Consider the following 22,443-nt stretch of genomic DNA (forward strand, 5'->3'; position numbering starts at 1 on the left):
CTAATGATTTTTTTTTGCTACTTCCACTCGCATCAAACAGCGTTGTTCTTCGTTAAAATTTATCTGTTTATAAAATATCTAATATAAACAATGTTCGCAAAGGACTTTCAGTTGTACAATACATGTTAATGTTGTAATCTGTAATCTGCTAATGCTTGGTAATAAGTTATTTTTGCTCGTAACTGTAATATCTTTTACTTACTTATTTTTAAAATTGTTGGCCTGGCCTGTCTTGAGTCCTGAAGCAATTTGTTGAAACTACTATGTTCTTCAACAAATTATTACAGACATTTATGTCCATGGACGTCACATGACTGCCAACTAGTGTTACAGAACATTTATGTTACAACAACACTTTACATTTTAAGCACAAAAGTTTTGTTTGTTATTCAATTACATTTGGCCCAAAACTCGGTACAGATAACAACTACCAAAGTGAAGCGGAGAAGATATTTGCTTCAGAAAGTAACAAATATTTCGTAATTTTGACATCTAAATGTCGCCTAGTCAAGATAATGAAATGCTAACTGCATTGGTAGTTAAAGGGTCTAAGTTGTATTAGTTGAATAACAAACAACTGATTAATTTTGCAAAATGTAGACGCAATAAATGATGGATATAACGCTTACCATAAATAATAAAACTACAGACACAAAGTAAGAATTTACCAATCTACTTGTTCACAGCATTCATTAGAGCACTTACAAAGCTAATCAAATTGAATATAATTAATAGTTTTGAAATATAAAATTTGTGCTGTAAGTATAAAGTGATTTGGTACGAATCTATCTAGGTTTTTGTCTAAGTCTAAATCTAGATTGGCCCCTGTTTTGTGATTTTACATTCTACCTAAACTACGTGAGTATATACTATATATGTCACTTTGTAGATATACATTACTATATCGACGGTAGTAACAAGAATTACAATTGTACCTGTACAAACACATAACCGAATATTTCGTATTTCGAGAGCAATATAATTCCACGTCTTCTATAGTACAGATAATTGCATGCTTAGTTTTTAGGCCTCAAGAATTAAATACTACACCATGCTACACAATGAAATTTAGACTTAAAGTATAAAGTTATATATTTAATAGTTTATACCTAGAATTTAAATTCGATTTGTTATTTTGACTAAAAATCGAGGATATGAAATGCCAATGTCCAAAAAATCAACCAAATACAGAGCCAGTCTAGTGACATCGTATCCTCAATAATAAAGTGATAAAAGTAATATTTTATAGAACTAACAAAACAAATTTAAAAAATAACGTACGCAGTAGAAATAACAACTAAGTCTTTGTTTCAGCAGCCAATAAGTACTCCGTTATTTTGACATGCCAAATCAAAATTCTTTTTACAAAATTGTATTTGATTTGGAATAAGATATATTTTTTATGTACGTTATTTATTTTATTTATCTTGTTCCTTCAATTTGAGGTTACGATATGATTGGTTAGATTCACATTAGATTCATGGCATTAAAAAAAAAATCGCTCCTTACACTTAATATTTTTTTATAAAACTACCTACAAAGTGACAAAGAATCAGCTTAATATTTCTTATACTGCATTTTGTTTTCATAACTAGATATGTATTACGTATTAAGGTACACAATTACGCTATGGGACATCACATTTTGGTGTTAAGATCTTGTGCAAACTTAAATGCAAAGTAAATTATACTATTGAAGTCACGAATTTAAAAAAATAACATTTTTGGAAAATGGGAAATAAAAATGGGAGTATGATTTTCAGTGCTCACTGCAATACTCAAGTCCTGACTTGAGTATTGAGGAAAGTTCTGGAATACGAGCCTAAGGGTCGTATTCTAGAACTCTACTCAATGCTCAAGTCAGGATTTGAGTATGGTTTAAAGCACTCGAAATCATACTCACGTAACTGCCATTAGGGTCGTATTTCCAGTGCTTGTGTTTCCAGTGCAATCCTGACTTGAACATTGAGTAGAGTTCTAGAATACGACCCTTATGTCCACTTGCACTAAACTTAAGTATGTCTTAATCCAATGCTTAAATTGATAAGACACTCTTAACACAATGTATTAAGAGTGTCTTTTGCATTGCAATTATTGGTTTAAGACGTACCTAGGTTTAGTTCAAGTAGACATTAGTATCTCATCATAGGTTTTGTGGTGTATAGATAATAAAGGTACGCTGCGGCCCGCCCGCTCTCGCCATTACAAGGCTAGATATCGGCGTGAACGGATGTATCGCACGCGCAACTGATCAAACGTTGTTTCATTGAACTATCCCTATACATAGTAATGTAGACGTCACAAACAAAATTATTTAAATGTATTTAACGATATATTAGATTTTTTTTAATCATTACGGACTGTAGTTGACTATCAGAGAGGGCTATGTCCTCCATAGTCTTTTTCTTTATTATTAATTTGTATTGTCTTATTCTTTTAACAGTGTTGCAAGTGAAATAAATATATATTTATTATTTTAAATAGAACTATTTTTTTAACCTAATTTTTATAATTAGTTTTTTAATTTATATTCTGTTATTTAAATTATTCAAAAAAATATACCACTTGATAAGGCATTTCTTAATAATTAGATATGTGCGCTTTTTAACCACAATATATAGTACAAAATTACCGCGAATTCGTATCATGGTCCATAAGTTTATAAGATCTTTTTGTTTCATTAATTAATATACAAATTTTGTTAAATTTAGAATACAAACATCCTAAAATATAACTATACCATATTATTTTCAATTAAAGTCTATATAAGGCTGAAGTAACACTTAGCCTAACTGAAAATACGCGACCAAAATCACACCTGAGAAGCCATAACTAGAGAACAAAATAGATTACGGCGCATGTGAAATTGAACACAATGTGGGTGAACATAAGTCACAATTTCATTTTTTTTTTGTTTCATTCACAATTAACGAAACCTATAACTGGTACATTGTAGATTTTACTTTATTTGCATTAATACTACATTTTCAGAAACGCTTATAAGGGTTACTTTGTTCAATAATTGGAACAAAAGTTGTTGTCTAAATGTTAGTCATATAGGCCTGCGAGGGTGTTAGTAATTTAAAAATAACCGTATGTAGGGTTATGCATTCAGATTGACTTTCAAGTGATCTCTTTACTAGTCACGATCAAACAGAGCGTAATTCTGTCGCGATATTTTCAATACATTTGTGCATAACCTTAATGTAGATAAATAAAAAGCTATGACATTTTGAATCAATAAAAGCTTAACAATTTTTTTTTTAATTTTAAAAACGTTCAGTTTTTAAAGTGTTGATTTGTATAAACAAAAAATAATATAATGTAGTAGCGCCTCAATCAAACTAAAGGCTGTTTTATAAAGACGGAGTAAAATCACAGTTCCTTGTTTAATGTTGCCATTTGCAAGCAGCTAGTGATTGCAGACGATAAACATTCTATCGACTATCGACTGAATGTTGGTTACGCTTATGCAATAAATACTTATAATAATAACAAATTTGTTTTTTTGGGCACAGGTTCATTTAATTGTGTTTGTAAGTTCGCAGATACATATACCTCACATTTAGAACTACACCTTTTAAAAATACAAAAAGGAGACATATTTTAAAGTTTTTCATTTTAATTTAATATAAATAATCAAATCCAATTGCAAAATTTATACATATAACTGTCGACAACAATTACCTACATGACTATTTAAAATTTTATGAAAACTGGCAACTCTGCAAACCTCATTTTACTCCGTCTTAAAACAAACAGAAGAGAATATATAGAAAGAAATTATATACATTTATGTAATTATAATATAGCTATCTATCTATACATATAAAAATTAATGCGTGTTTGTCCCGTATGCGTTTCATGAATAGTTAATTGTGATAAAACTTGCATGAGTTGTTACACCCGCACCCGTAAACATTTCAGAAAAATCAGAACCTTTTTGAAATATCAGTTACGTCAGTTGTTTCAACAAATGCAAATTCTACAGCTGAAAAATCTTTGGCAGATGATTTAAGGTATTGTAATGCATGCTGGGTACAGCAAGTCACTAGTAAATACCAACTAATTACATAGCACGATATATAAAGAAATCACTACGCAACAAATTTTCAAAAGGACTCTGTTTCTGCTTTAACTACATTATTGGTTTCTGTTTTAATGAGCAGCAAGGATGTAGAAAGGAGTAGCTGTATCCATATTTGGTTTTGTGGCTGTCAGTGTGGTATTTACTAATTCGTCACTTCGAGTGGACATACTATCGTAGTCTATCGCCTGTACCACGGTGAGTGCTCTGAAGAGTTATTCAACCTTATCCCTTCCTCTCCTTTCCATCAGCGGACCACCCGTGCCGGACTGCGTTGCCACAGATGGACGGTCAGTTCAATACCGTACCGCACTAAAAAGTTTGGCAATTCGTTTTTATGCCGAACCATCAAATTGTGGAACCAACTCCCGGCGCATGTATTCCCTCCCCTCTATAACATCGGGTCCTTCAAACGTAGTGTGAAGAAGCATTTGGCCAGACCGGCAAAATGATAGTGACGGAGTGAAAATATTTGTGTTTTCCATCCGTTACTCTCATCTCTGGACTGTATTCGCACTTTCCATCAGGCGCGGTGCAGTCATTTTGCCGAGTCACAATAAAAAAAAAAATAAAAAAAAAATAAAAAAATACTGTGTACGGTATTTCTGTTGTTTAGACCCTTAGAAAAGCGTACCGAAATCGTCTCTCCTTGGGGGACGTGCTTTATACGGGAAGCCATATACGCGACCGGACCACAAATGTAAAGCTTTTTTCATTGTTTTTACATTAGAACCAATTTGAAAATTATGTTGATAATTCAGATACAAAAATCGTGTTGCATGGTGACTAAATATACTCTTTAATAAGAAATGAAAACGTCCTTTAACTAAAAATGCGTTATTAAGTAAATGTGGAATAAATAATTCAATGTTTCGTTATAATTTTTAAATATTTCATTTTATGTTGGTATGCCGTGATATTCCTTAAATGTAAGAGGCACTTAGTTTTTAAGCTTAATTGATTCATTACTTATATATTGTGATTTTTAACTGAAACATCCTAAAGGTAGAAAATTTCTTCGAGGACCATGTCCTGGGGTTCTGTAGGCTGGCAACACTCTCTCTTTAGAGAGTGTCACATTTTAAAGTCGATTTAGTAATCTATTTTTTTGTCTCTTTGAAACTTTTTGCACGAATATTTTTGTGTATGGTCAATTTACATGTTATAAAATGGCAACTCATAAGGATAGTAAAATTTTTAACCTTCTGGACAGGCTATGGCGTCTAAGTCATACTGCCACATCATAGATTTTAATCTTTGCTCAATGAAAATACTTAGAAAACGCGAGTTCTAGTAACAAACTACACAGATATATACCGTTATTCGTACAAAACGGTTTAAACAGACCAAAAATTATCGACTAAAGACTATAATATATGACAAAAGCTAAACTTATTCTTTGTCGAAATTCGCTGCCAGCCATTTAGTCACCGGAGGCTTCGTGTAACAAACTGACATTTCCGTATTACCTTACTATATTTGCATGTACATCCTATCTACCATTATTTTTATCGTGCTTTAATTAATTATTAGACATAACCAAACATGATATGTTAGTTGTTCGTACCGCCAAAGATTTTTGTCTATTTTTAAATTTAAAATTCTTATTAGAACATTTCAAACCAGTCATTTATATAATTTTTGTAGCAATTGAAGTCTAGACACAATTTAACTAAAATAACCTAACCTAACCTAACATTTTCGGCACATATCACTAGCTCTTGCAGAGTCCTGTATCACATACCTATAGCTACTTTTGTTTTAAACTTTTAATTTAAACTCTAAATTAGTGAAGTTTTATGTAGTTATTTAATTACAATCCTCTGAAGTTGAATCAAATTATTATTATTATTCAATATGTTTTAATGACAGATGTGTATTAATTTTCTCCTTAACACATACACTCATTAAGCTTTGTAGTAATTGTTTTTTAACTGATTTGAACGTTATGTTACTGGCTCAAGATTGAAGTTTCGTAAACTATTTTCGATAGTTTGTACAAGAAGCTGTTGTCCACGGTATTTGAAGTAGTTTTCATTGTAATTAATTTATATAAGCGAAACAGGGTACCGTATTACTAAATTCAGTTTGAATTATACCACCCACCTGATGTGGCAAAGGCACAATTGCATAGTTCCTAGTAAATACATATATGTACTTTAGGACAGTTATGTCTTAATTTAGTTTTTTTTAACGTTTTGACAGTTGTGTCATTGTTACACCAGATGTGCGATATGTTCGAGGGAATGGTAATATGCCTATTTCTAAAGTCGTAACATGCGTTTTTTAACAAGTAATAAATAATCTATAGTCTGTCCATTTTGAAGATGAGTAAAATGACAGTTAATTGCGTAAAATTGTTGGCCGTTTGCAAACAGCTAGTGATTGCAATCGATAAGTATTCTATCGACTATCTACTGAATGTTGGTCACGCTTATACAATAAATAGCCGAACTTGTTTCTTCTGAATCATCATCGACCTGTTATTCGTTTAACTGCTGGACACAGGTTTATTTGAATTGTCAATTTTTGTAAGTGCTTAACCTTCCAGCGGTCGCGCGCGGTCTCAGACACCGCAGCGATCTTATTTTAGCCATTTTACAAAAACTATAAACAATAAACGTTTGCGCGACTGTGATATCCCGAGGGGGTGAGGTACTTCCTTTTATTAGCCCTGTGACATTCGTTGCAAGCGCCCATGTGTCTTTATTTGTGTTTGCGGTCTCACATTTTGTGTATTATATATTTAATTATTTATTATTTCACTACTTTTTGTAGACACAACATGAGTTACGATGAATCAGTACGGCTTGCAGAGGAAGCGGAAATAGAAGATGAAGATTTTGATGATGTGAAACCATTGCTACTGATAATAAGTAGGTTATCGTACTACCTGCTCCTAAAAAAGTTAGAAGTTTTTTATTTTGTTTTCCTTTTTTATTTTATAAGAATTGAGATAGTACGTAGTTCATAATGAAAAAAAACGTTCAAAAATAATTGTGGTTTTTGGTTATCCTACAATATTGTGCAATTGATGACAATATTGATTGATCTCGATAATAATCTATTATAATGTGCTTATGAACGATTAAGATAGAAAATTTCATCTTGTTTTGTTATTTTGTTGATTTTTAACGTTGTTTGTGTCATATGACTAAAATTTTATTATTTATTATTATAATTTTATTTTATTTTTTTATTCTAATAAGTACAAATATAAAAAAATATTAAGTAAATAATGTTTTTTTATTTTCATTTATATAGTTAAAAGACTTTTTCTATCATGTGCTACAACGTCATGAAAATGTTCATTTGTCTTCTCAAACTGAACGCGTAAAGTTTGACTAAAGTTTGAGTTGAGTCTCACAGACCGCACGCGACTGCTTATGTTCGGCGCAAGGGTGCGACCACTGGAAGAACTATGTCCATTAAAATTACAAATAGTAGATATTAGTAGACCAACTGTTAAAATAAGCATAAAAAAGCATTAACGCAATTAATAATAATTAGCGTAACAACTTTACTGTCTATCACAATCTATCGATAAAACTGTCGACAACAATTACATGACTATTTAAAATTTTGTGAAAACTGACAACTCTGCAAATGTCATTTTACTCAAGCTTAAAAAATACAGACTATAGACATCACGGGATGCAGATTTCTTTTCATTTCTGCCTTATGTGTATGTGTGTTGTTCCGTAACGTATTAAAAATTTCATTGTAGTTTTTACTCAGATGTGCTTGTGTTTTTTACTAATGTGTTCAATCATTACGGGCTATGGTATAATATTAGTATAGTATAGTAAAACAAGTATGGCAACTTTATAGAAGCGGATGCACGTCGTCTGCCGCGCGCGGTGTACAGTACCAGCTGTAAATATTGCACATCGGGAAAATCCGGAAGCCACGAATATTTCCCAATGCTTTTGCCGCGCCTATAACTTATTGCATTAATAACAGATGTATTTAATATGTATTCATGCCTATGCCTCTGTCACTGGACAATTTAATATGAAACTTTATTAGTCAATGTCATTGTCAACGTTAATAAAGTATATTTTTTTTAATTACAGGCACATGAGACTTGTCAAGTTATGTGTCAGAGTGACGGGCGCCTCTGCTACTGCAGTACCCCACAGATCTGTGTGATTTAAAACACCGAGTGGTACTGCAACTGTTATGGACAGGCGTGTCACTTACCACCAGTTGGGCGACTTGTTCGTCTCATCACTTGGTCTCACAAAAAACTTATTTCGTTGTCATAAATACTTAAGTGAATAACACGATAACATTATAGACGAGACGATAGCGTTCGGATATATTATATATGGATATATATGGATTCCCAGTTTTCCCGATGTGCAATATATACGACCTGATACTGCACCTGAGTTTCCACCCTTAGCTTTTATCTTGCGTTTAAGAGTCAACTACAGAGAAAACTATTAATAAACAACATTGATTAAAAATATTCAGACACTATAGTATTAAATCTAATGAGAAATTCACATGTGAGTGTTTATGGCGACCTCGCCCGTGCTCTGAGCATAGAGCTGCTTCACCTCGTCATGTGTCAGTTGAGACACGGTCGTGAGTTTCGCCATGCTGTTATTTATCATCGGCTTAACCTGTAATTGTAATTAATATTATTGTTTTTAATTATTAATTGCAAAAAATATAATCGCACTTATAATATTACCTATGGTGGTGTTTCGTATCACCATAAAGTCGTATTTTATTTTCAAATTTTCTTTTGTTACAGGAAACGAAAGAAGGTAAACCTTAGAACACTGCAATATGGTCGCTTCTTTTCTGGAGGATTAAAAAAATCTCGAATTCGTCGTCGTTCAGCTATTAACCACTAGGTGGCAGCACATTGATTGAAATTTCAATGTAACGTCTTAGCTTGCAGTAATAGGTATCGATGGTATTGGACTTTCAACGATATGCCAACAGGGCAAAGTTTAAATTATAATATTAACAGTCCAGAATTTGTTATTGGTTTTTAAATTTGAAACTACGACCAATCATTATCAAGATTTCATAGTGTTTCGAATGAATGTGGAAAGAGTGTGAGTTTTGGCGACAGCGGTTCTGATATTAATCGAGGCTTCAGGCACTTCTTTTTTTCTTCCGTATCGCTTGACGCTTTAATGCTTACCTTATTATTAGGTATAAAACCGTTGCCAACATTCCCATTGGCTATTCCACCGTTCGGCACAGATCCGTTGCGTAGACCGCCGTTCGCGAAACCGTTCGCCATGCCATTCCCCATTCGGGACATGGCATTTGCGAACTGCTGCATCGTCGAATCTGAAGGAATATGAGATTTTTATAATTATCGTTTTATTGTAGTTCTTTTCATACCGCTTGTCTTCTAAATTCTTTATTTTATTGAATTATTAATGCATGTTTTTTAAATAGTCAAATAAAATGCTGATAGGCAATAACGTGTCAAATGTCGTGATAATAGTTTTAAGAAAATTGTGTCTGAAAATTTTTTTCATGGTTGTGACTAACGGATTTATGTCAACTGTTTTTACCATTTTTATTATTTGGCATCATTTAGTGTATGTTTGTAAAATGAAGACGAGACGACAAGCTACAATTTGGCATTAATGTCTCAAGTATCAGCATCCAAATGTTTCTTTCTTTTCGATAATGAATGTTTTAGGCTTTTCCACCAGGCGAGACGAAAATATCAACCAATTGTATCTTTATTTAGACGACGACTTTGAAGTGCACTTTCAAATGTGTTTTAAGTGAACTTAATTGCACATTGAACTCATTCAAATAGATAGGCACTTGACCGGTACAAGAGTCTATGGAGAGAAAATCCAGTTTTGTCGAGAGTCCATGGTTAGCCGTTTGGATTTGACACTCAAGGCAGTCTCCGATTGGGGCGATGCCAATCTTGTCAAATTTAACGCTACCAAAACGCATGCGGGCCTATTCTCCATAAACGGAGTCATTTTGAGCTGACTCCGACTTTCCATGATATGTCCATACATATGGCCGACTGTCTCCAGCTACTTGGTATGGACCTGTCGTTCAATTTGAATTTCGGCAGATACATTGAATTCAAGGCCAAAAATGCAGCAAGGTAGTTTTGCGTCCTTTCCAGGGTGAGCCGTAACTTTACACTGGGACAGTGTCATATCTTTCTTATTATATATATATATATTCCTTATAAGTTTTGTTTACAGTGCCCATCCCTATCAACCTCTTGCTTATGCGGGAAGGGCACTATGACCTGTGTCAGCAAGCTCGCGCAGGGACCATCTAAGTCCCGTCCTAACCCCGAACTAGCAGGTTTGCACGTACTTCATTCGGTTCTCTGTAAGGCTAGTTACAACGGGACACTTGCTTCAGCTGTACCAAGCCTTAACTGTATAAAGCCTTTAACTGCCTCAGTGGCCGAACGGTTACCATGCCGGACTGCCACGCAGAGGTCCCAGGTTCGATTCCCGGGCCGGGAGAAATATTTGTATGGTCTATATTTATTTCTCTCGTGCTTTTGGGTGTAATTTGTGGTTGTCTATGTATGTGTCCATGCTACCTGCGACACAGGGTTTCCCCAGTGCGGGGCTATGTTGAGTGTGTGCGTCATTATTATGTAAAAAAAGCACAAGTCCGGTGGTGTATGGAGTACTTCTGCCAGTTATGGGATGGCTCTGCGAAATACCAACTGGGCATTTTAGATTCAATAGACAAGCGTGCTAAGAGGCTTACAGGTGACTAGGAATTAGTAGAGGCGAAGCTGCAGAGCCTTGAACACTGCCGTAGAGTTGCCAGCTTAGCCTATCGGTATTCTGCAGGATATATCAAGGAGAGTGAGGAATGGAATTGCATAATTTGCCTTCTAAAATAAATTAAAATTCCGCTTTCCCCTTTCCATCATCGGGGGACTAGACGCGCGCTGGGGTTCCACCTCTATGTTGTGGATATTCCAAAGATTCGCTCGAAGCGTTACGCTTCCACATTTGTATGGCTAGCGGCTAGCTAGGGAGTGGAATTCCCTGCCTGCAGACTTGTTCCCCGAACGTCGTAGCTTGGACCTTTTCAACGCGAGAGTGAATAGGCATTATTTAGATGTGCATGCTCCATCGTCGACCTCATCATCACTTTCCATCAGGTGAGATGGAGGTCAAATGCGCACTTACATTTGCTTACATTTGTATAAAAAAGGATATAGAGAAACATTTGCCATAGTATAGGGAGGTCTGTGAAACTGATTTCAAATCAATCAAATTAAGGAAGAAACTCATATATTTTAATATTAAACTCTCGATTCTATGTATATATATGTGATGCCTTTGAGTGCATTGACTCAATAAAATGCTATATACTTATAGATATAGTGAGTGCCATTAAGTCAATGCATTTAAAAGGCTCTCGCGGGCACTCAAAGGCACGCCTGGCTCTCGCGGGCTCCCATAGGCACTCACGGGCACTCCTGGCTCTCGCGGGCACTCAAAAGTACACGCGGGCACTCAAAGGCACTCGCGGGCTCCCGCGGGCATTAGCGGGCACTCCTGGCTGTCGCGGGCCCTCGCGGGCTCTCAGAGACACTCGCACGCACGCGTTGCTACCTCGCTCATCTCTGGTGTAATCGCAGCCTAAACGAATCTTGAATGTTACAATACAGGCGAATGTTCTCGGTGAGGGAGAGCCCTAAGATGTTAAAACTTTAAACACTCTACGCTCTTGTGCATTTGGGTCCTGTGCTACGGTTCGTAGCATTTGCTACGCCGGCATACAAAGTCACATTGTATCACCATTCTAGTGCACTTACGCACCTACATACCTGCAGGTGGGGAGGGGGAACGAGGGGCTTCAGGCATAGCAGCGATGGCTTCTGCCTTCTCCATCTCCTCAAGAAGGACTCTCGTGAACTGCTGCTGCACGTCGGGTAAGTCCGTGTCGCCGTCCACCTGCGAAGTTGTGGCATTATAGATGCAGATACGTAGATAGACTCCAAGGTATTTAGTAAAACAAGTTAAACCTATTATAGTATGTATAAAATGTAACAACTTCGTACAGAAACAACTACACTTGGTCGTTTTGAAAATGCGTGCGTGCGTGCGTGCGTGCGCGTGTGAGCGTGTAAGCGTGCGAGCGTGCTTGTGTCTGTGTGTGTGTGTGTGTGTGTGTGTGTGTGCGCGCGTGCGTGTGCGTGTGCGTGTGCGTTTGCGTTTGCGTGTGCGTGTGCGTGTGCGTGTGTGTCTGTACAAAGTATCTTAATATCTTATTTTATATCTTAATACAAATATGTGTGCAGACAGCAGCATATCAAGCTACGATATTGACGGATCGTGTTCCGTTGCACTGGAGGTGATATTCGAACAAAAGTGTACAGCTTGATGTGCTGTTGACTATACTTATAAAGAACAAATAGACTTCAAGTGGTGCTACGGTAATGCATGTATCCTTCAATAGATCTTTTCTATACTCACTATGACCAATCGATATTCTTGATCGAGTTTCTTGAGCATTGGTAGACTAAGTTCTCTGAACACTTCGAGGCGCCGTCTGAATGCCGCCACGGAGTCGTCTCGTCGCCCTCGACCGAGTTGCAGCTTCGAACAGTCCAGGAGTACCATGCGGGGTGCTGTGTGGAACTGAAAAATGATATTGGAGAAGAAATTACAGTGGAGCCGTGGAAATACCAAATGCAATTCAGTAGAGGTAGAGCTCGTACGATATTATCAAGTGATGAGACGGAATAAGTCGAACCACTCAGAGCTTTAATCGCCAAGACCTAAGCTGCAGTGCCACTGCAGAGTGTCGCTCTGAGGCATGAAGTCCCATATGCCTGTACTTTTACCAGTACCTGTATCCTTCAAAACCGTAACGCAGTAATGTCCACATTATTGCGTAGCCGCTGATATAGGTATGGTGGCAGTACTTCCCCGCATGAACTTTTTCAAGCTCTTGCGAGCTCTACTGCTACTAACTCTACTTTACTGTGACTGGTTATCGTAGTAAAACTATCATTAAGTATAGGAATTTGTACGAATTTGACAGAGTTCCGACTACGGGGGATGGCTAGTTGTGTAACAGTCTGATTTTCAAGATTTTCTGTCCGCAATTTTCGGATTGTTTTATTTTTATTTTATAACATCTGTGATGGGATGAACAAGTCTTGTGCCCGGTGGTTAGCAACACGCCTACCCATAACAGTGCCACTCAGAAGGCGTTCGTCAGACGGCCCCCTACTAGATGGACGGATGACCTGGTTAAGGGCGGCGGATAACCGATAGATGCACGTCGCGTCCGACCGGCTAGTGTAATATCTTTGGGGGAGGCTTATGTTCAGCAGTGTGAAAGTTCGTCCAGGGAAGTATCTATTTCAGCCGCCAAACAGTAATAGGCACAAGGGAATTGCGAACTTTATGTTTCAAGGTGACGGGTGCGTGGCAGCACCCTTCAGATCTTTGTGGTTTAAAGGTCTGAGTGGCACTATTACGATTATCATCATCTAACCGATATCTAGGATTTTATAATACTCTATATGTGAGTAATAAAACAGAGAAATGCTAAAGTCACATGTTTTGCTCATTTCAGTGAATTCAAAATTTGGCAGTTTCGACATACAATACTTTACGTAGGAGGAGTCAACAATACTCAGAAGAGAACCGGCGGCAGTGAGACTGTAAGAACAGCCTGTATACATATGTTTAGTATCGCAACCAAACCGGTTTCGCTGCGCCACTGGACCGTAGCTTGCAGAGAGCGCGATATTTCAATTTGTATTAATACCGTGTTTTAGTTTTTATTACTTTATTTTGTTTGTCACTCGTATTATCTTCTTAACGTTATTGTTCTTTCTTTTGTCATTGTTTGTGACGAATATCTGTCTTATGTGTACGTTTATTTGTATTAAGTATTTCTTGTTTAAACAAAATATATTCTGTGTGATCATAAAAGATTATGTGTGTATAAATGTTATGAACAGTTGCAACACTCAAACAAACCTATTAGGTTTAAGAGTGCCAAGTACCTAAATACCAAATATTGTATTATAAGTAAATAAATAAATAACAATAAAAAAAAAAGTCGATTTCGCCAAATATAATCATTAAGTACTAACATAGGCCATGAGTACAAACACGATTTTGGACATATTAAGTTGTTTGAATTGCAAATAAATAAAAATATGGGTTCTGTAAAGGTGTAACATACCTCCGTTTCAAACTGTTCCATTTGCTCTAAGTGCCGAGGGTACCCATCTAACACTAATCCATGTCCGCTTCTTGCCGCATCTGTGACAGCAGCCCGCACTAACTTGGTGACGAGTTCTTGCGGGGCCAGCTCCCCGCCACTGACGGCTGTGCGAGAAAGCGCTCCGTCAGAGGCTGGGCCCCCACCCGCATCGGCCAAGGCACGGAGACGCTGGCCTAGACTGTAGAAATATGCACGTTATACGTTTAACTGCCTCCGTGGCCGAACGGTTACCATGCCGGACTGCCACGCAGAGGTCTCAGGTTCGATTCCCGGGCCGGGAGAAATATTTGTATGGCCTACATTTATTTCTCTCGTGAGTTTGGGCGTAATTTGTGGTTGTTTATGTGTGTTTCCATGGCACCCGCGACACAGGGTTTCCCTAGTGCGGGGCTATGTTGAGTGTGTGCGTTATTATTATTATTATTATTATTATTATTGTAGAGCATGTGATTACACTACGCGAAAAATCCATGCTTCATGAAATTTATAATAACTACCTAATTTATAATATAATATCTTTATAATATAGTAATAATATCTTTTTATCTCCACAATACAAAACAAAGTAACAATACAGTAGAGAACATACTATTACATACGCTTAGAGTAATGGTATTGTGGGAAACTGGAGCCCAAACTAAGCAGAGATTGTAATATGGGTCTCCAGGCACCCAACCCCTAGGATGTCATGTTAATGGTATTGACTATAATATATTATGTTAATTATTATTAAACGGCCAAGTGCGATGTAATTTACGCAATTAGAGTTCCGTAGTGGTTCCGTGCGTTACATGGAACAATGAGCTTCTTCGGTCTAAATAATTTTAATGTTTTCCACGATCCCGTCCGAGGCAACATGGAAATTAATTTTTTTTGCATTTTTTAATACGCAAATCGAAAAACACCAATTTCGTTTCAAACTAGTACCAGAGAAAGGAATTTCAGGGCACTACCTAGCTCCATGCGGACCCGATTCGGCGCAGACGACTGGGGGCTTTGGCGAAGGCGTTAAATCCGTTTCCTTCCACCATCTGCTGAACCAGTGATTCTCATCTGCATTGTACGGTTTTGCCCGTCTCGGCAGATGCCCATAATGTACTCGGGCGTGTCTCGTAACGCGAGGAGGTCCCCACGGATGGTGCCGATCACCGAGGCAGTGTGAATCTTTGCGGGACCGGCACAGGTGAGAGGGTTTATCGGGCTTTTCGCGCTGGGTGGGTCCACGGAGGAGAGTTCCACGTTACCCCGCCATGTCATCGCCCGCGGCCGGGTATGCGAAAAATAAATAGCACTACCTAGAATATCCACCTTAATCCAATTTTTAAAAAGTCCCTTTCCCAAATAAGTCCTTCTCCACCAACCCACAGTGCTAACCGCTGGGCCACCGAGGCCATCATTAACGACAATAACAATTCTTTGTAATATCAAAAATGCTTTTTTCACATGAAAGTAATAAAACTAAAACCACATGAAACAAATTATGTATATGTGAAACTTTATGACTCTCTTATTGAAACATAAAAAGTTCTTATCTAATTTGGTTCGTACAATCTTTAACCGTAAATGTACACAGAATATTATTCCTGTGATTATGTAAACGCTCCATGAAAATATGACTCTAAAATTTACCCCTATATATTCTACATATGGCCATAAGGTATCTATCACGTGGTCTCTGGTATTTATACAGTGATTCATATAAAGCTACGGGCTTACCCGCTTGGGCCTGAAGCATATAATTTATTACACTGATGTTTAGTACATTTGCATGTAGATATGTTGAGCGTTATCACTTTTCCCATTCTAGTTTACTGGGTTTTAGAGCGATTACAAACGTCGACTTTTAGCAGCTCGTCTGCAGCGATTCAATCGCTATGCAGGAGCATTCGCTAATCGTCTACTCTGAGACATTCGCGCTACTTAGGTAGCGATTCAATCGCGATTGAAATGCGATACAAACGCGACGCAAATGCGATGTACGTTTTTAATGATTCAATTGATTGCATCGATATATGTTAGACTCAACTCACACTGGCGCAGAGTCGAAGCGTCGCGTCGCGTCCTGGTTTTCAACTACAACGCTTGACGTGACGACGTTCGCATTAGTGCGCCCGGATCACAGTGTGATCGGCGTCTAACGCCGCATTTGCATAACACAAATTTGTACCTTAATAATGGGATAACAGAGATGAATATACGATTAGCGAAAAACATGACGCGTCGCGACGCTTTGACTATGCGCCAGTGTGAGTTGAGCCTAAATCACAAGTGTCGCCACACAGTCTCGTGTTTCACAATGACCGCTCTTAGGAGATCTTCTTTCTTGAAAGTTGTCATTTTGCAGATGTAACTGATGAATAGATTAATACTCATCACAGAGTTGTAGTTTAAATTTAAATTCAAAGCTATACATCAATCAATCAATCAGCCTATTGCAGTCCACTGCTGGACATAAGCCTCCCTAAGTGTACGCCATAGTGCCCGATCACCCATTTTCCGCGTCCAACCACTACCCGCGACCTTCTTCAGATCGTCGGTCCATCTTGCAGGGAGACGTCCTACACTGCGTTTGCCGAGACGCGGTCTCCACTCGAGAACCCGTCTACTCCATCGCTCATCGGTTCTGCGACAGATGTGGCCAGCCCACTGCCACTTCAGCTTGCTACACTTCTGGACGCTGTCCACAACTTTAGTCTTAGACTTTGTCGCTTAACGAGATGCAAAGAAAGTAGCTAGACATATTGAAATAAAAATAACATTATATTTAAGTAGATTCATATTTCACTTTACAATCATTTGTACGATTTTATACACACAGACACATTATCTTTCTCTCTAAAATACACACACACACACTGACAGACACAAAAACACGCACACACACACACGAACCACGTTTTTGGGGAAGATCTTAAATACAGGCTGATGCTTTTGTGGTGTTGTATTATATACCGAATTTTATTCTAGAAAACCTGTTATTGGCTGTAATATTTTAAGGTTTACTTTGTATATTTGACCGACTTCAAAAAAGGAGGAGATTCTCAATTCGACTGTACGTTTTTTTTTGTATGTTTGTTACGCGATAACTCCGGTATTTGTGAACCGATTTTCATGATTCTTTTTTTGTTGGAAAGGGGGTACTTCCATAGTGGTTCCATTTCATTTTGAAGGAAATTATCCACCTCTAAGGGTTCACGCATGAAGATTCATTTTTATAAATAGCGCCAAAATTATCTTGAGGAGCAATTATTTTAATGGTTGATTTTGCTATTTCTCCAATTCAAGGCGTTTTTATCTCAATATTCTTTGAGTAGTGAGAACCAATTTTTATTATGTCTAGTGTCAAGGCCGGTATAGTGGCGAATTTAAGGATATTTCAATAAAACTTAGCAAATAGACGTAATTCTACGTACTTTTGAGGTCTGTTTTTTTAGTACTCTGTACTGAGATTATTATGATATATAATCAATAAAAGTATGGTTTTTTTGCCTCTTCTGAAAGTTATTCCCTTTTTCATTGAAGGCACTGAATTTACAGCGAGAGGATTGCGGGACGCAAGTACGACCCCCCACACCTGACCTCCTAATGTTTAGACTTGCGATGAAATACCTCGCCTTAAAGTATAAACAAAGTTATGTCATATAATTGTAGTGCCCCTAGAAGTGACCCCGTTGTTATGTTACTAAAAGTCTAACATAAAGGGTTCTGGGTAACCAAAACACACGTCGCTTCATCGGCCGTAAATAATCTATTAAATTTGCGTGACTTGCATCTCTAGGCACTTAATTTAATGGACTTCGTTAATAGCGTAAAAATTGTAGGAATATTTATTATCCATTTTCACGGGTATACATATACCTACGTACTTGTGATTTTAATTTCTATGATGGCTACGTACATTTGTGAATATCTAGTAAAGTCAAACTCAAGTAAATAATCTCAATCCGATTAAGTGTCGATACTACCGGTGCTTGAATTCAAATTTGTCCCGTACTAATATGGTTCATTTTGCTTGGATCGAGCGGCAGGGACGCTGGCATTATTTCAGAAATTATTTCTTTTACAAACCCTTGACCATGTTACAAACGAAATTAGCCACTTGAAAAATGTACATGATATACGATACATGTAGTATTTAGTAGTTCAGTATATAAAAAGAAATCATAGGTATGTAAAGTAACAGTAGAGCTCCTCATTTAGTTTCACTATAATCAGATATTTGGTTCCACGATAAATTTAATAAACCTCGTAAGTTATGGTAATCGTAAATCTCTTTAAATTAGAAACAACAACTAATAATTAAGATTTCATAGAGCTTAACATTATGATAGTGTGTTTTGGCGACAGCAATTCTGATAATAATCGAGACTTGAGGCACATCCATTGTTTTTTTTTCCGTGGCGTGAACACAGAACATAGGAGTCTACGATATCATGATCAAAAAACATTTTCATTTTTGAAGTACCTGAAATGGGTCCAGTGTGACTGTTGGGAGACAGCTCGTTGGCACAGTGTCGCTTTATTACTGCCGGGACCGCCCACCACCCACAGCATCGGAGTCTTTGTCGCTGCACCTCGAACCCTTATGATTTCAGGCTGGAATTACAATATACATTATGATAGTTTTCCTTTTTTTCCTCTATCTGATTTTAACTACTTTTACGGGTCATGATTAAGAATATTGGCCTAATCCAAAATTGATCCTATCATGACTTATACCATAATAATCTTCGTCTTAGCGTGTCGACACCACAAATACATGCGCTGTCAGAACTATAACCCCACTATGCATGCTATTCTTGCTTCGTCCCCAGGGCCGAATTGCGATCCCACGATCGCAATCTATTCAGACTTACAAGTTTGCCAAGGTAGTTTATGCCTAGGAGGAAGGTGCTCGGACAGCGGAATGAGTGATGCCGTGGGGTATCTCTCTTTTCAGGGATTTATAAGGGCTTGGTTAGTTTCCCCGTCCAGAGGGAATACTTGTTTAATGAAGCTATAATAATAAGACTAATACGGTACGTCTATACAAAGACAGCATCGTGACTTGTATGTGTAACGCCACGCGCCGTGTAAGCACGCACACATTCGCATGATGTCGCAACGCACTCGCAGAACTATAAATGGTATAGAAGTGCTTACAAGGCGGGGTACGTGTGCCAATAGTAAGCGCACTTTCATATGCTTGAGCTCAATTCGCCATTTCCGTTTTGTACGTTACAGTCATGCTAATTAAAAAAAAACCGCGACAATTGTGGAAAAATGCCTTATTTCGCTACATATCGCACTGTTAATACAATAGTGTATTAACTCAAAAAGAGGACTTTTTCAGAATTGATGAAAAACGAATTACTCACTTCCCGCAAAAAAAATATTAAAATTTATATGTTATACTTTATTATAGACACATAAACAAATTCTAAAATGTATTTTTAAAATAAAATGGAAAAAGTAATTTAATGTTTTTAATTAGGATTATTTTGGCCAGAACTAGCTCACATAAAGTGTGTCTCTTTTTGAGTTAAGTAGCTATTTTTTGATTGTTTCTTACAATATTCTAACAACGGTTTTTTTGACGTGTAGAGAATCAAATTTTACGTTCAGTAATGATATAATATTAAATTTCACATATTTTGAGTTACAACACTATTGTAATAGCAGTGCGATATGAGAGCAAGAATGATAGTCGCAACTGTAATATTATCCATGGTGGTGTTTCATGTCATCGTTAAGTCTTATTTTATTATAACAAATTTTTCCCTATTTCCCTTTATCGTATCGTAACAGACTTTTTGATGGCAGCACTACACAATATTAACAATATACTATACTACGCTAGATGGCAGCACTTTGAATGCAATTTCAATGTAAAATCAAAACTTGCAATAATAGATATTGAACATTCAACGATATGCCAACTGGGTAACGTTTAAATTATATTAACAGTCCAGAATTGTTACATATTTTTAAATTAGAAACTACGACCAATTATTGTCAAGATTTCATAGTGTTTGACATTGCGATAGTGCATAGGTTTAAAGCACTTCCATTGTTTTTTTTACGTCTGTGGCGGGGTTCATCGCACGTGCCATAAATTGAGGATATCAGCGCAAAAGTGGTGTAACCCACATTATTTTTTTTCTTAAACGTTACTGTAACTATTGGATGCTATTTAGATCTATAAAAAAACATAGTACAGTAGTAATACCTTCGCTAAGATGAAAGAAAAGATGACGGTGAAACATACCGATGACGAGATGACGAAACTTGCATTTTCAAGAGCTTTCACAAACTTTAGAAATATGTGAAATTCCCAACACGCAATGAAGAGACCCGCACCCACCAGTGGACAGAGGTTGAATTCAACGCGAGCTCTCTTGCGAAATCCCTAAAGTTCGATCAAATCTATGTAAAACGAAACTAGATAAATGTTCAAGGCATTCTTAGAACCAATCAGAATATTGTGTTAAGTCTGGCATTTAAAGCTTTTCTTATAAAATATTTCTTTAAAAATAGCGAAAAAAGGGTAAACAGGTCGCGGGACACGTGGCCTATTGAATGAACGCCAGAAACGCTTATTCATGCCTAGTCATCACCGCTTACAATGTGAACGAATGTTTTGACTAGCCTGCCTACTACCCTGCCCCAACTTACCAGAATATATATTTAACAAGCAATAATTTTTGAAGCCTTTCTTGCGCATTTATGTAAACTTTTAAAAATCTATTTAGCATAAATTGTACTTGTCAAAGAATAATAAAATAAATAATTGAAGAAGGTGCAGACTACCAAAAGCCTCTGATCTAGTGATGCAGCTGAGGCAGAAACGGAATTATTATTGTTCGTTCGAATATACATATGTGGGATTACTTGTATTTTTCTTATTATAATATAAACTGTTTGTTCCTACCTTTTTGCTGAGAAGTATTATTAAAAAGAAATATGACGAGTGTCAAAAGTTGTGTCAGTTTTGTGTCTTGTCATTCGCCGTATAAATTAAAGAAGATTTATTTTAACGGTTTATTCGTTGTCTACAATCCCGCACACATATTAGAACGAATAGTTCCAACACAATATTGCTATAAAACTCATCTGTCGCGAACGTTGTAAACTTCTAAACTTACTATATAAAAGTTGCGGAAGCAGAAACGGATCCCTATTTCTGTCGCCAAACAGTAATGCTCACATTACTGCGTTCCGGTTTGGAAGTGTAAGGGTTCCGGTGAAATTATAGACATGTAGGACTTGTCAACTGCACTGCAACTGTTATGGATAGACATGTCGCTTACCACCATACACGACTTATTCGTCCCGTAAAAAAACGGACTCAGATGTGAAAAAGCGTGCGGAACTCCCGCAGTTGGGAAAAGCAGAAGCAGAGGTCTGTTGCATCACCACACTGATCTTACCTTCGGACTAGCAAGTCTCTCCATCTCACTGTTGTAATGGTGAACAGAAGGCGGAACAACCACAGGTGCAGCTATCGGCAATGCTGTAGCCTCCTCTCTACCGTCTCTGGCATGGTTAAGTCCCCTCGCTAGACCTCCAGGTGCAGGTTCCACGCCCACGATTTCGCCAGGTATACCCCCCGCACCAACCCCTACACCACTGACGCCGTTGATCGTGGTCTGATCGTCTTGAGTGCCGAGGATCTGGAGAACTGCTGCTCGAAAGTCTTTGTATACGTCCTCTGGATTGCGTTCGCCATTTACCTGTAATAAAGGGTTGAATGAACAGAGTGGTAACTTAATGGTATTACGCCGGAATGGGGATATTTCCAGTCATTAATACGAACGTATTAATCCCCTTTCCGGCAAGTTATACACAAGTTAAGAGTATAACAGCGAAAGTGTTAAATCAATCGCTTTGGGAAACAATATAATAACAATAAAATTGAGGATATATAAAATAAACATAAACTGACCTCGAAATTTTACAAGAAAACCGCTGTATTAAGAAAACCGTTGTACTTTCTTTACATATACCAGTGATTTCTTTTTTATATCAACTGAACTAAATAGAACATGTTATAGTATATGATATACATTCTTCAAACGGCTTCAATTTCGTTTATAAAAAATAAATTTTGAAGTGAAGCCAGTGTCCCTGCAGCTCGACTCATATACA

At 37.2% G+C, this 22,443-nt stretch overlaps 1 protein-coding gene across 1 annotated transcript in view; it reads right to left on the reverse strand.

Annotated features, from left to right (window-relative positions):
• Positions 1–8,503: 8,503 nt before the first annotated feature.
• LOC113236692 overlaps positions 8,504–22,443 on the reverse strand; it is a 49,832-nt gene continuing 35,892 nt past the window's right edge. Inside the window, exons 3-9 of the mRNA XM_026472852.1 lie at positions 21,726–22,028; positions 18,782–18,912; positions 14,275–14,494; positions 12,546–12,710; positions 11,897–12,023; positions 9,251–9,402; positions 8,504–8,717 (exon numbers count right to left, since the gene is read on the reverse strand). Of these exons, the coding sequence (XP_026328637.1) occupies positions 8,595–8,717; positions 9,251–9,402; positions 11,897–12,023; positions 12,546–12,710; positions 14,275–14,494; positions 18,782–18,912; positions 21,726–22,028 (1,221 nt within the window). The 3' untranslated portion in view covers positions 8,504–8,594. The remainder of the gene's footprint in view (positions 8,718–9,250; positions 9,403–11,896; positions 12,024–12,545; positions 12,711–14,274; positions 14,495–18,781; positions 18,913–21,725; positions 22,029–22,443) is intronic.

The sequence above is a fragment of the Hyposmocoma kahamanoa genome, unplaced genomic scaffold (genome assembly GCF_003589595.1).
Source record: "Hyposmocoma kahamanoa isolate Upper Pololo Valley unplaced genomic scaffold, ASM358959v1 102, whole genome shotgun sequence".
Taxonomy (NCBI): domain Eukaryota; kingdom Metazoa; phylum Arthropoda; class Insecta; order Lepidoptera; family Cosmopterigidae; genus Hyposmocoma; species Hyposmocoma kahamanoa.